This window comes from Quercus robur, chromosome 11 (assembly GCF_932294415.1).
Source record: "Quercus robur chromosome 11, dhQueRobu3.1, whole genome shotgun sequence".
Lineage (NCBI taxonomy): Eukaryota > Viridiplantae > Streptophyta > Magnoliopsida > Fagales > Fagaceae > Quercus > Quercus robur.
The window spans coordinates 8,885,407-8,899,711 of NC_065544.1; the positions used below are offsets into that span (position 1 = coordinate 8,885,407).

Below are 14,305 nucleotides of genomic sequence, written 5' to 3' on the forward strand. Positions count from 1 at the left end.
ATCAATTCTGTACTAAGTTTTACGCTCCACTTGTCCCAAGAAATTTTAAAAGGTCCCAAGGCCCCATCATATAAACAAAGCCATTGATGTCCCAAGAAATTATAAAAGGTCCAAAGGCCCCAATTATTTAAACAAATCCACTAATGCATTAGAAACGGTACGATGCTAACACATGTCTACAAAGTATCGTGTCCAGTGCAAATTAGACAAATGTCTACATCATATATATATATATATATATATATTATGTCCACTGCATTGGACAGAAATTTAAACCTTGATGTACCATGTGTTTTCTTTGGTACTAAAAAATATTCTTGATTATTAAAAAAATTTAAGTAAAATAAAAATCATATAAAAAAAAAAAAGAACCTACTTAATTCTGGTGCGGAGAAAGGCGAACAGGGAAGCCCTCTGCTGGAACGTGGACCAACTTGAACTTTAGTTTCTCATTGGGAAGAATTGGTTCCCATTTGAACATTTTCACTGCATAATGAAGGAAGACAAGAATGGTCATTCTAGCATACTCCTTTCCAGGGCACATTAAAGGTCCTGCCCCAAAAGGAACATAGGAGTAAGGAGGAGGTCCACTTCCTTCAAATCTTATGGGATTAAACTTTTCTGGTTCTGAGAAGTACTCAGAATTATGTTGGGTAAAACCCACACTCCAATATATCTGAAAAACGAGTAGAATGCACACTTCAATTCAATATATCAAAATTTGTCAGCAAAATACATTTTTGACCGTTTAAGTTTGGGGTTGTTTTAATTTTGGTCTCCTAAGTTTGAGATTTTTCATTTTGGTCCAACAATTTTGATTGCATTTTCAAAATGCTTCTTTCATTTATTTCCATTACCGATCTAGCTATTCGGAGAGGGTAAAAAAGAAGAAACAACATCCTTTTGTTCACACTTATCGGTCAGATCAACAATCGAGATGTACAAAATGACTATTTTGAAAACAGAATCAAATTTAGTGAATCAAAATGAAAATTTTCTAACTGAAGAGACCAAAATGAGAACAACCTCAAACTTTAAGAAACAACAATGTAATTTAATCAAAGTTGTCATATGCCGAATGTAAGGAGACTATCTAGCTAGAAAGTTATATACCTTCCATCCCTTAGGAATGACATAACCTTCATAGTTGATATCTGTCTTGGCTTCTCTGAAAGCACCTGGAATTATTGTTCTATGCCTCATTACTTCATTCACAAAGTTCCATGTGTATCTCATTTTCTGTACGTCCTCCCAGCATAGTACTTCTCTTGGCTTCATTAATGCTCTGACCTCTCTTTGCTCTATCATGCAAAAGAAGTTTCGTGAGCTCTTTGTCTAGATGTATGAATTTTAAAAAAACAAATGAACTAAAATAAAGATGAATTTATAAAGTGAATGAAGAAATTAGACTAAACTTCTTTTTGCACCCTATAAGTTTTGGATAACTATCATTCTATTGCCTATATTAAATTTTGTCAACTTCATCCTTAAAGTTTGCAATTGTTATCAATTATGTAGTCCTCTTGTCTATTGTCGTAAAAAGGATTTTTTTTTTTTTTATTAGAAAATAACAACAGAGGGCTATCAACAATTTTTTTTCTTTTTTAACAGAAGTAAACGTTAGACTACATTGAAACTGGAGAAAAAAATTATTAAAATTAAAATTAAGTAACGAAAATTATCTCAAATTTAGAAGATGCACATTGAACTTTTACCAAAATATTAAAATATACCTTTTAAAACTTCATTGTAGAGGTGAGGCATCTCTGCGAGATATTTCATAGCAAAAGTGATTGTAGCAGTAGTAGTATCTTGGCCACCAATTAGAAATGCCAAAATCTTGTCTGCAATCTCCAATTCTGGCATGAACCCATCATCAAACGGCACAGCAATCATCTGTGATAGCACATCTTGTGTTGGAGATGCTAAATTCTTTGCCAAGGCTTCCCTCCTCTCCTTAATAATCAAATAAATCTCTTTCCTAAGAGCTTCTGCTGCTTTGATTGCACGATAAAATGGTGTCCCGGGGATACTTAATTGTATAGATAGTATGCCTTCATTGAGATGATTGAAGTGGTACAAAAGCTTTGATACCTTTTCAGTGTCATTGATGCTCAAAAATAAATGGCAAACTAATGTGAATGTGTACATGTTTACTAGAGGATGTACTTGGACTTCATCTTTGCCTTCCCAATTATTCTTCAATTGGTTTCTTGAAATAGAGTCAATTGATGCTACTAATTTTTGAGCCTCATTGAATTTGAAGAACAAGGACATAAACTTCTTGGCCTTGGCAGCATCATGTTCAATGGGTACAAATTTCATGGAGGGAAAGAGTTTTTGAACTGAGGGAGGTCGCCAACGTGCGAACAACTTGTTATCATTTGAAAAAATGAATCTATTCGCAGCAGCGCCCGAAAAAACGATAAAATTCTCTCCAAGAAGAGAAGTCTTGAATACTTTGGAGGAATATTTGGTTGCTCTCTTTGAGACAAATTTATCTACAGTTCCCTCATAGTGTGCAGCAATAAATTGAAGGGTTTCACCAATAATTGGCCAACCAAAACTTCCAGGAGGGAGACTTGGCCTCATGCCGGTGACATTTTCTTTGGTTTTATAAGCTAAAGTCCAAATGCTAAAATAAATGGAATAAACCAAGAGTAGCGAAATGAGGAAGAAGAAAAAGAGCTCCATCACTACTGCATAAGATTAAAATGGTTTCCCAACGTAAATACTAATACATCCCCCTCAAAAAAAAAACACACACACACACACACATAAATACTAATACAAAGCCGACTTGATAATTCAATTTTGTTATAGATTTTGCATACTTGTTCACTGCAACTAGTCCGATCTTGTTGCCTGCAATCAGGACAATACATATGACTATTGCAGGCCATCTCTTTCAGGCTAGTTTACCAATTCCTTGTCATTAAGTATGATCATTTTGATGGCAAACAAACCTGTAGCATAATAACGCTATTGCAAAAATAAATAAATAAATAAATAATTGACAACTCCAAGTTGTTAGTAATAGACTCGGAGCTCTAGTAGGAGGAATAGTGACACAATTATTTACTTTGACAAATTTTATATACAACTTGTTGAGTAGACAAATTTTGAGTGATGGGAAATAAAAATTATATTAATAATGGATTTTGGATCGTCTCTTATTCCAAAGCATTTGCATTAGCTCATGCCATTTTAGTATAAAAATCTATTTTATCTAACCACTTTTCAAAATACCCGCATCAAATAATCTATTCTAACCTCTATTTCATTAAAATATCAAATTTTCTTAATTTTTTAATTGTTTTTCTTTCTTCACACACCATAACCACCATCCATTATCTTCCTTGAAGAAAAGCAAAAGAAATAATAAAAAACTAAAACGCACAGCAACAATACTTGTATATGTTTGCACAAATACCGTATTTTGCACAATGAATGCATAAGCTTATGTGAGTGATTTTTGAGGTTGGGTAGGCGAATGCTCACAACTACTCATTTTAGCAAGTTGTGAAAAAAAAATTGTTTAGCAAAGTTGAGGCCAGCAAATGGCAAAAAAAAAAAATCTTGTTCTATTTTATACTAAAACAAAGATACTCACCCATCAAATAAAAAAATTATAAAGAAAATACTCCAATAATAATTAAAATAATCACATAAATTAAGATACTACAACTCATTTTGCTATTGTTTAAGTGCTAATTTTAAAGCAATTTTACCAACAGAACTAAAACATTTAAATAGTTAATTCTATCTCAAGTGTTTCTGTTTAGGATTAAAATCTTGAAAGTATACAAGAAGATTGAATTAGAGGAATATCATCTGTAATTTATTAATATATTTTTGTATTAATAAATAAATAATTGATGTTTCACTAGGAAAGTGTAATCATGTAACAACAAAGAAACGAGCACAACAAAACAGAAATGAATGATTAATAAAGCTCTAGGCCAAGGAGAAGGGAGGAAAATGCAAGATGCAACTCATACTTGGGAAAAAAGACCCATATATATATATATATATATATATATATATATATATATATATATATATATATATATATATACAAATTTTGCCTTGTTTAAGTATGTGGCAAGTTGTAAGTGGTTTTCTCCGCTACTCACAACTAGCCGCATCACGAGTTATGGCAAAAGTCACAATTTTTTGTGGTCTAACATTTTTCTATCATGTACTACTCTGGCTATAGGATGTAAACAAACGTTATAGGCATGGCATGTCATCATTGTCATGTGGGTAGGGGTGACAAAATCTGATAAAATCAATGAATCCGACTAGGGACGAAGCTATTGTTGGACGTGGGGTGCAGTGGCCCTCCAAAAATTTTTTTTTTTTAATTTAGTATATATAATATATTATTTTTAGCAATTTGTTTCAATAAAATTGCACTTTGCCCCCTCAACAATATTATTGATATTTTTAAAAGCTATAAAAAAATATTAGCCCAACAACAAAAATTAAGCCCAAACAACACCCCAAAACACACACAAGCAAGGAAAAAAAAAAAGGAAGACACCCTAAACCCAACAACAAGACACATATAAAAGGCAAAAAGAAGGGGATTTCTAAGCCACTCAAAAAAAAAATTAAAGAAAATAAAACCTAACTTAAGGCAGAATGCAGAAGACCTCAAACTGAGGAGTTGGGCAAAGCAAAGGCTGACTAGCACACCACGGCTGACGCCACCGACCACCACCAGTCCACCGCAGCACCGCCCAAACCTAGAAATTTTTTTGGATGAGAATAGTGTATCCCTCTCACATTCTCTAATGCTTGTTTGATTAACTTAGATTGTGGTTTGTGAATAAAATTTAAAGAGAGGCAAAGATGAGAGATAGAAGAGAGTCAAGAGACTAGAAGACATAGAGAGAAAGATAAAAAAAAAAAATTAATAAAAAAGCTGTCTAGTGACTCTAGTCCTCTCTTTTGATAATCAAAAAGATAAACAATCAACACCTAATGCCCAGCAATTCAACACGTTAACACCTAATGCCCAACAACCCATGTGATGTGATGTTTTGTTCATTTTATGTAGTGCTTTTCTTTTGTCTATTAGTGTTTTTGTATATTAGTTTAGTATCTTTTAAAAAATTAAAGAGATGTGTAAAGTTGTAATTTACAACTAGTTTATGTTGGCTTTAATTCCGTGCCAAATTTGATTATAATTATATTCAATCTTTTATACCTTGTATTTTATGTAGGATTTATTTGTAAGGGTTGTGTGTGAGAGAGTGTGAAGACTCAAGGCAATTGAAGACTAAAGCTGTTTTCGTCGGTAACTCACGAGTAGGCTTCCCACGAAATGAAGCATGTGCCCTGCATATAACTAGAATGCGAAGAGTCAGGACAGGATGGAGATAGCTAGTTTTCGCGAGTGTCTCATGGGTAAGGCCTTCCCAGATACCCGCAAAACATTCTGTTTTACTGAATTGTCATATCTGATACACATTTTTTGTACCCACACTATATATACCCCCATTACCCACAGATGTTAAGGAGTGCTTCTGAGAGAAAACCCTAGCCACAAACCTTAAGAGTTAGAGATTATTATACCCACAATTCTCTACACAATTCATTGTGGATTTTTCTCAACTCCTACCTCTCCATTTCCATACCCTTGAGAGGTTGATAGCTCAAACACTTACCACACCCTTTCAGAGTGTCAAGTGAGGTTTTGCTACTGCTAGGAAGCATTGGAAGAAGCCAAGTTTTGGTAGATGCAATCGGGCGTATTGCTGGATCCGGATAGCTAGATAAGACACGGTTCCAAGAAGCCTTGTTGGAGTAGGAGCTTGGAGGGCTTAGGTGCATTGGGTAGATTAAGCTTAGAGGGTCTCTTGCTATTCGTGTATCCCAACTAATTGTCTAGTGGACCGATTACCGCTTGGAGGGCGGTAAAGAGGTTTTTCGCCGAGTTCTTCGATTTCCTCTTCGATAACACATCGGCGTGTTATCTTGTGTTTGCATTCTTCTTCCATACTCTTTTAGCTTTCATTTTACTGTTGTGCTTTAATGAATATGGCGTAGAGTAATTTTTTTGTTTATCCACTCGCATTTACTCTATTCCGCACTTAGTATAAGTTAGAGTAAAATCAATCGAGCCATAATTTTTTAATTTGGGGCTCTAAACAACTCTTGTGTTTTTAACACATTTTCGAGCTTTCAAGATATTTTTTTGGTAAATAATTAAAGAAATTATTTGCAACTTTAAAATTTATTGGTTAATTGTTGAGTGCTTGTGTGCATAGTGCTTGTCTATTGTGTATAATGATGGTAGATTATTAACCATATATGACATGATAATTTTAAATTATATTTTATTTGTAGATTATGAAAAAGTCAACTACCATATTTGATTTTTTCAAAAGAAAAGCTTCAAGTGATTTAGAAGCTAATAATAGTAGTGCAACATTGCATTGTAATATCTTAAACACAATATTTTTGTGTATTTTTCTTTATTGATGGTTTATTAAATGAATGTTTATTATGAGTTTCAAAAAAAAAAAATTTGTTTATTGGGACTCCAAGTCCTAACTCCGTCCCTAAACCCGACATGACTAACTCATTTATAAACAAGTTATAGGTTGAGGCTAAACAAATTCGGGTCATATTCAGGTCAACACAGCTAACCCATTTAATAAACATGTCATGTTTGTGTTTAACATATGAACCTATCTGACTCGTTTAGCTTATAAACGTATTAGCTTTTATTATTATTATTTTGTTATTATTGCTTAATTTTTTGTTGTAATTATATGTTTATTATACTATATTTATAGTTGTAATTGTATTTTAGTTTTAGATGCATGGGAATTGATAATAGGTTATTGTGGTTAAATATAACCTATTAATCAAACGGGTTATTAAATAGGTCATTTGTATTGACCTTTACATGACTTGTTAATTAAACAAGTTAAATGTGTCGTGTCGAGTCAACTTGTTTAATAAACAAGTCAGGTTAAGGTTGAGGATTCCTCACACGTTTACTAAACAAGTCGGGTTCAAATAAACTCATATAGCCAAATACTCATGACTTGACATGACATGAACCCGATCCGCAAACACGAATTGCCACCCCTACATGTGGGGCTGAGTTACAACCTTACACAATTTCTTTTTGTCATAATTTGAATGAATGAATAATGGATAATTATTTTCAAATGTACCATCACTTTTAATTTTTCATCACTTACACAATTGTAATAAAATTATATTCTATATAATAAATATTAGGTCTTGAGGTTGTGGTTGTACCAAATGGATATCATGTTTAATTGTTAAATAGTTACACAAAATGGCAGCAATATTTTAAATAAAAACAATAAGGCATTGAGGCTGTAGTTGTGCCAAATGAATATCATTTTTTATTGTTAAATAGTAACACAAAATTGCAGCAATATTTTAGATAAAAACAATAGACAAGCACAACAGTTTCATCTAGAAAGAGTAATGATGTCTCAAAACAAGATTAAGAAATTGCAAATGCAAAATCCAACTTGAATGATGATGTCTCAAAACAAGATCCTTAGAAATTTGGAAATGCAAAAACCAACTTTGAGACTTTCTCCCTTTTGGACTATCCTACTTCATAGCTAAGTAACTTTTTGCACTGTACCAAACTGCATAAAGCTGAAACCTTCATAAAGTATAATATTAAATGCAATCTTTAAATGTAGCAACCCTCTCACCCGGTAGAACAAGCTAGAAATCTATAAAGTATGTTTGGTAAATTGTAATAAGTACTCTAATGTAATAGTTATTCCTATCATTTAACTATTCAGTAATTTGGTTATGCTTTTATTACAAGGAATAGTCATTCCTTATGAATAGCTATTTTTTAAAATGAAGAATAATTATTCACCTCCAAAAGGGATGCAATAACTATTTCTTAGTAGGTGTATTAATTTTTATAATTAATATATTTCCAAATAAAACTTTCTATATGCACATAATAATTATGAAAATAAAAAATCATAAAAAATAACTAATCTCTCTTTCAAATTTTTTTTTTTTTAGGAAATATGATTATATGAGTAAAATATTTCCTAAAATATATCTTTTTTTGAAAGAGTTTCAACCTATGACGTTCGCTCCTGATGATAACTTTTATCATCAAATCAAAACACCAATCGGTTTTTGGTATAAACGGGATTGAACCCCAAATCTCTTATTCAACCATCAGAAACTTTATTAGTTGAGCCAACTGAAACCTACTTTTTTAAAATATATCTTAAGTTGGATTAAAAATGCTTTCATTCCATTATTTTAAGGATTCTATTATTTTGTTGTCACCAAAACAAATGAATAGTAATAAGCATTACATTACAGTATCATGTATTCCTTATAATACCTATACCTATTTCTATTCCTATGTAATTACCGTTATAGTTTGCCAACTTACCCATAAAAATCTTCCCAAAATTCCAAAATTCATTTCCTATCATCCTAATCAAGTCTTCAAGGGTATTATACTATTTTGATATATTTTCTTGGTCAAACCCATATAAATTATCATGATTCTTAAAGTTATAACTAAGTTCATATTTTAGCTAATATACCAATCTCATATCCAATATTAATAATAATGAGAGTAATTAAGAGTTTAGTTTTTAATCTTTACGATATGTGTCAATTTAGTCTCTAACATTTCAAATGTGTTAGTTTAGTTCCTAACATTTTTGTATTATATCAAAATATTTCCTACTGTTAAGAGATTGATGGAAAAAGAAAATTGGCCTAACTAACATGATATTAAAATATTATTTTAATACACATGCCATGAGAGACCGCCAAGAGAAAAAATGACCCAAGGACGAAGTCAGGACTTAGAATTAAGAGCGATGGAGGAATAAAAAAAAAATCATTATGAAATTTCAAATAATTATCCATTTAGTATTAACAATTGGTTGATCGGACTTAACTTTTTTCTTAGGTTTGTTATGGGTAATTTTTGTTGTCGAGCTAATTTTTTTGGGTTTGTTAATTTGTTTTAAAATTTAGATCTATGAATATTTTGTTTATGGCTTTTAAAAGTATTAATGGTACTGCTAAGGGGACTAAGTATAACTTTATTAAATCAAATTGCTAAAATTAATTAATATATATATATATATGATTGTATTTTTTTTTTTTTTTTTGTGGGGCCATTACCACCCTAAGTCGTTGTTGCTATTATTTGAGCTCCATCTCCATGGCTTTGTTAACAAAGAGATCATACTGATTTTGTGTTCGGTGGGGTTTGGTTCCCAGTAGTCCGAAACATTTTAGTCATCTATACTATTAATAAGAGAATTTCCCTGTTTTGTCTTCAATTTTGGGCTTACCAAAATACCCTCATACAAATTTTCAAATAACATACCCTTTAGGTTTTTTTTTTTTTTTTTTTTCCTACAAAAAAACAAAAAATGTTAAAACAATAATACCATCTCACGTACAAAAGGAAAAAAAAAAAAAAAAAAAAACTGTTATTCTCATCATCCATTTGTATTCAAATGTTTGATTCCTATCTGTATTTGTTATCTATTTGAATTCAAATACTTAAATTATCTTTATAAAAAAAATACAAAATTACTTCTTCCAAAAAATGTTAAAAGAGTAATACTATCTCACGTATAAAATGGGGAAAAAAAAAAAAAGTTATTCTCACCACCTATATGTATTCAAATGTTTGATTCCTATCTGTATTTGTTATCTATTTGTATTCAAATACTTCAATTATATTTATAAAAAAATACGAAATTACTTCAAAAACAAACAAAAAAAATCCACTACCTCACGTAAAAACTACTCATTCTTATCCCAAAATATCTATGTTTTTTTTTTTTTTAATTCTTTAAAACATTCCAAAATTTATGTTATCCAAATTCTATACAGTTATCACAAATCCCCATTCATCCACACTAACATATGTCATCTTTCTTTTGTTTAAATCTCAATTTTTTTTTCTTATCACAATTTTTATCCCAATCAATAAATTCAAATGTCCCATTGGGTTTCAACTTCTTACGATTCTCTATCTCATTCTTAAACATTATTCCACATTGCCTTACCTCTTTCTTTAAACATTATAACACTAAACCAAAAAAAAAAACAAAAAAAAAATAGCATTTTTCCATGCACAAAGCGCATGTGATGAGTCTTATGAAAAATAGTAGGTTGGCCAAAAAGAAGTTTGTATGAGAAAAGAGGAGATTAAAGCAAGTGAGTGAGTTTAATGACAAAATTGACGTTCTTGATGGTAAGGACTAAGTATTTCTTCAACCATCTCTCATTCCCTAGCACTTTGTTTTCCTTCCTTGCCACAAATTAACTCAATACTGAGGCAAGTCCATTTCTTCAATGTTGTTATAAGTAACACACACCAAAATTCAACACTGGATCTTTGGATTGGGGGATTTGAATCTTTGATTATTTTGTTAATTGTTGTGACACCCTCTAAATTTGGAGGGATTGATTAAGTTAACCTAGACTTCCATGCCAAGTTGGATTCTAGATCTCAATTGTTTGTATGTTTAGTTTTAGTTTTATTTTGTTTTAATTTTTATTTTTCTAATTAAGGCCATGTGGCATCCCAAGTGGCCCAAAATTATTATTTTAATATCATTGTTAGTCATGTCAGCTTTTTTCATCCACCACTTAACGGCAAAGACTACATAATACCAAAAGGTAAGGGAACAATAAACTGACACAATTGAAAGATTATGAATTAAATTAACATAGAGTGTAAAGGCTATGGACAAAACTCGCAATTTACCCTCTTTTTTTTTTTAATTCATTAGTAAAATCACTTATAAATTGATTCATCGCCTTTTCTTTTTTTTTTCTTTTTTTCACTTTTTCTTTTTCTTTTTCTTTTTGCATCACTTGTAAATGTGTGAAAAATATTGTACCAAAAGTGGGGTTACCCGGTGCAGTTCGATATGATTTTTGGCTATATTTAGAAATGCTTTGCGCATTACGACTTGCCCATAAACCCTCATCGCATCAGACCTTAATAACTCGGTCACTATGTGGTGTGAAACGGTATAATTTGATCAATTTTCATATAAATATATATATATATATATATATATAAATATATATAATATATAATAAATATAAAATAGAACTTATATATTAATAGGTGTGGTGTAGGTTTTTTTTTTTTTTTTTTGGCAGTTTTCTAAAAGCAGAACTGCAAACCACACATTTGCAAGATGCAAGTGCGGTTTTGCACCTCCACAATGGCCAACAGTGCAGTAACCACACTTTGCAGTCGATTATGATCGGTTCATGTGCATTCAAAACCATTTGTGCACAGCCCTACCAAAAGTCGTGTACCCTTAAAATTTCTTTTATTCCTTTTTTCGTTAAAATCTGAATGCAGACAAAGATAAGACAGAAGCTTAATTAATTTGGGCCGCGGAACAATTAGGGGCATCATCTAGTTTTGCGAGGCAAAATCTAGATATTGATTTGGACAGTTCATATTAATTCCCAAATCCGAAATGTATATTATACTCCTATGTAATAAAATTTAACTATTACAAATAAATTATCGTAAAAAAAATTACAAATAATGGGATGTCAAATGTCTAGCTTACCACAGACTCTTAGTATGAAGGTTGCTAAATAAGTATAAGTGTTTGTCGGGTGTGAGGGGCAAAGATCGGGTTCAAGTCTCAATGAGAAAATTTCATACACATATACACTTAAATTAGGTTAGAATAGAATTTATATTTTGTATTAAAAAAAAAATGTCAGGCTTATTTATAAGGTAAATCTTCACATCTTTCCCAATCCAAACAATTGTTCTTTATTAGAGCATTAATTAGCATCAACACTTGTAAAAATATGTCATTTTAACACATCAAAAAACTATTTTATCATTTTAGCACACCATTTTACAATACATTATATATCATGTTTTCTATTCTTCAATTCAATACATTAAAATAATATATAACTAAAAACTCAGCCCAATGCAAAACACAACCTAGGTAACGATCAACAACCAACAACTACCACCACAACCAGCTGCCACCAACCAACAGACACAGCCACAACTACCACACAACCATGGCATTCTCCACAACCCAGAAAACAACTCAAAACAAACCCAAACGCAAAAACCCACATAGCAACATCCAAATCCACATTCACAGCAACAATTGGAACCACCAATATTAGCCATCGCACCCCAATCAAAATCAACAAATAACCACCAAAATAACACAAAACAACAACCCAAAAAAACCATCACCACAAACAACCACCAACCCACCACATTCACTTCTTAAAACCCATCCCAAAAAAACAAAACAAAAAACCCCCCAACAAACCCATAACTTGCTAATCAATAGAGAGAGAGATCCGACAGCGTAGGTTTGGCTTAGTGAGTTGGAGGTATGGCAAGGTGGCCAGTGGGCCGAGGTGGCTGCATGGTGAGTCTGTGAGTGTAACTGTTAGAGGAAGAGAGTGAGAGGGTAAGAGAATGAGAAGCTGAGTGAAAGATGCACGGGACAGAGAGAGATGAAAAATGTGTAAGAGGAGAGAGAAAAAGAATAAATTTTTTTTTTTTAGCATTTGTGTCCATATCATTTCAAATTTGGAACGGTACTGTTCATCAATGCTAAATTTTTTAGCATTTAGAACATCTAATGTGAGAGATTTTTTTGTGTTTGGTGTGCACATTTGATGCTACTGCTCTTAGAGCATTCCTGGATGGGAATTGCCAAATAAATAAATAAATAAAATCTATTTCACAACACTAAAAACCATGTTATCTATTTCACCTACCCACTTAAACATCCCACATCCTATGGTCGTAACAAGCCAATTTTTTATGAACCCACCCCACGCCACTGCAACCCATGCCACCCAAATCAATTCGCAAATCCACTGCACTCTGGCTTGCAAACCCATCCAGTCTATCCAGATCCCCAGTTGCGCTACCAGAAGCCCTTGACCTTGCATGACGCATAGCCCCATCTCCTCTATTGTTGGACACGAAAGATTTTTCTTTGTTGATGTAATTGGATTAGAGAGAAAGAGAGCAAGAGAGAGAGTGATGAATAAAATAAGAAAGGAAAAGATTTGCATGTGCTATAGTGATAATCTATTTTTAGATGTTATTGTATGTAGTATGTGATAAAGATTTGAACAGTGATGAAGTACCGTATGAGGGGGTACTTTTGTGTGAATTTGTGTATTTAGCACTATATTTTGCATTTTAAACGCCTCTTAAAATTGTAAGTAAATTATATAATTTATTTTTTTAGTTTGGGATGAATCAAAATTAAATCCTAAATGTTAAAAAGTTTTTACATTAGAATCAATATACAAATTTATTTTACTTAATTCATACTCTCAATGAATCTTTATTAACTAAAAACACTTCAAATTTGTTTGAGTCGATTTTCAGGAAGGCCAATAAATTAAGCCTAGCAACCCAAGTTCAAAATAAGAGGGAGTCTAGCCCACAACTCACTCTAGTATCACCGAGGCTAGTGGTGCATAGAAAAAAAGAAAAACTATACAAGTGCTTAAGCTCATAATAAAGACAAAGAAAATATTCATTTAATGTTAAATAAATTATACAAATAATTGCCTTCAATGCTACATAACGAAATGGGGAGATTCAGGGAGGTGATAAAGAAGAGAAAGTGGGCACTATTTGTTCCACCACACAGACAAGCACTATTCTTTAGGCTACTGTATTTTCCCAAGTCAGAATAGTAATGCGTTTTACGAGTCACGTACTTAGGTTCAAGACCTGAGAGACTTTTTGAGAGCGGAGAGTTTAATTGAATTACAACACCCACCACCCCCCCCCCCCCCCCCCCCCCCGCCCCCCTCTTAGGTTCTATGTTTTGGGGATTTAAATCAGATTAAAAGGCACTTATTATCCATCTCCTCATAAGAAGAATCAAGGCTTTTGGTTGTTGGATTTTAGAGTTTAGACAAAATGGCAACTTTGAGTTTTGTGCTTGGTTGGATAATAGGGTTGGCTGCTTTAATGATTATTTTGGCAAACCTTTGACCAATCTTATGTTATGTTCCAAGCTTTGCTTAAAGGAAACACCCTCTTAGGAACCTGCTAAATTTGTGGGATGTGATCAGAATGCATTATACACAACTAGCCTATTTGTTTTAGCTTAGGTTAACCATCCATATTTTGTGGCAAATAGGGCAGCTTTAATTACTGTTTATTTTTGTGTTTGTGGCTAGAAAATGGGCCATTGGATGAACCTTTAACTTCTACAAGTGTTCTAAGCTCACATTGTGAAGCACAAAT

General features: G+C 32.2%; 1 protein-coding gene across 4 annotated transcripts; it reads right to left on the bottom strand.

Moving 5' to 3' along the window:
* Window positions 1-175: 175 nt before the first annotated feature.
* LOC126706559 (beta-amyrin 28-monooxygenase-like) lies at window positions 176-4,890 on the bottom strand. Of its 4 annotated transcripts, none has more exons than XM_050406092.1 (4): window positions 4,659-4,890; window positions 1,734-2,699; window positions 1,114-1,301; window positions 176-676 (listed from the first exon to the last, which is right to left on the bottom strand). In XM_050406092.1, the coding sequence occupies exons 2-4, from the start codon at window positions 2,692-2,694 to the stop codon at window positions 377-379; spliced, it is 1,449 nt and encodes a 482-aa protein (XP_050262049.1). In that variant the 5' UTR covers window positions 2,695-2,699; window positions 4,659-4,890; the 3' UTR covers window positions 176-376. The 4 variants fall into 4 exon arrangements, with proteins under 4 accessions (XP_050262049.1, XP_050262046.1, XP_050262048.1 ...); XM_050406089.1 differs by having other exon boundaries at window positions 1,734-2,696; window positions 2,835-4,890; XM_050406091.1 differs by having other exon boundaries at window positions 2,835-4,890.
* Between the last annotated feature and the right edge of the window lie 9,415 nt (window positions 4,891-14,305).

Excerpts from the sequence above, each read along its gene's own strand:
- LOC126706559 (XM_050406089.1), bottom strand. Across the intron at positions 1,302-1,733 it reads CTACAATGAAGTTTTAAAAG|AGCAAAGAGAGGTCAGAGCA; the intron begins GTATATTTTAAT and ends TTTGCATGATAG. Across the intron at positions 677-1,113 it reads TCATTCCTAAGGGATGGAAG|ATATATTGGAGTGTGGGTTT; the intron begins GTATATAACTTT and ends CTCGTTTTTCAG.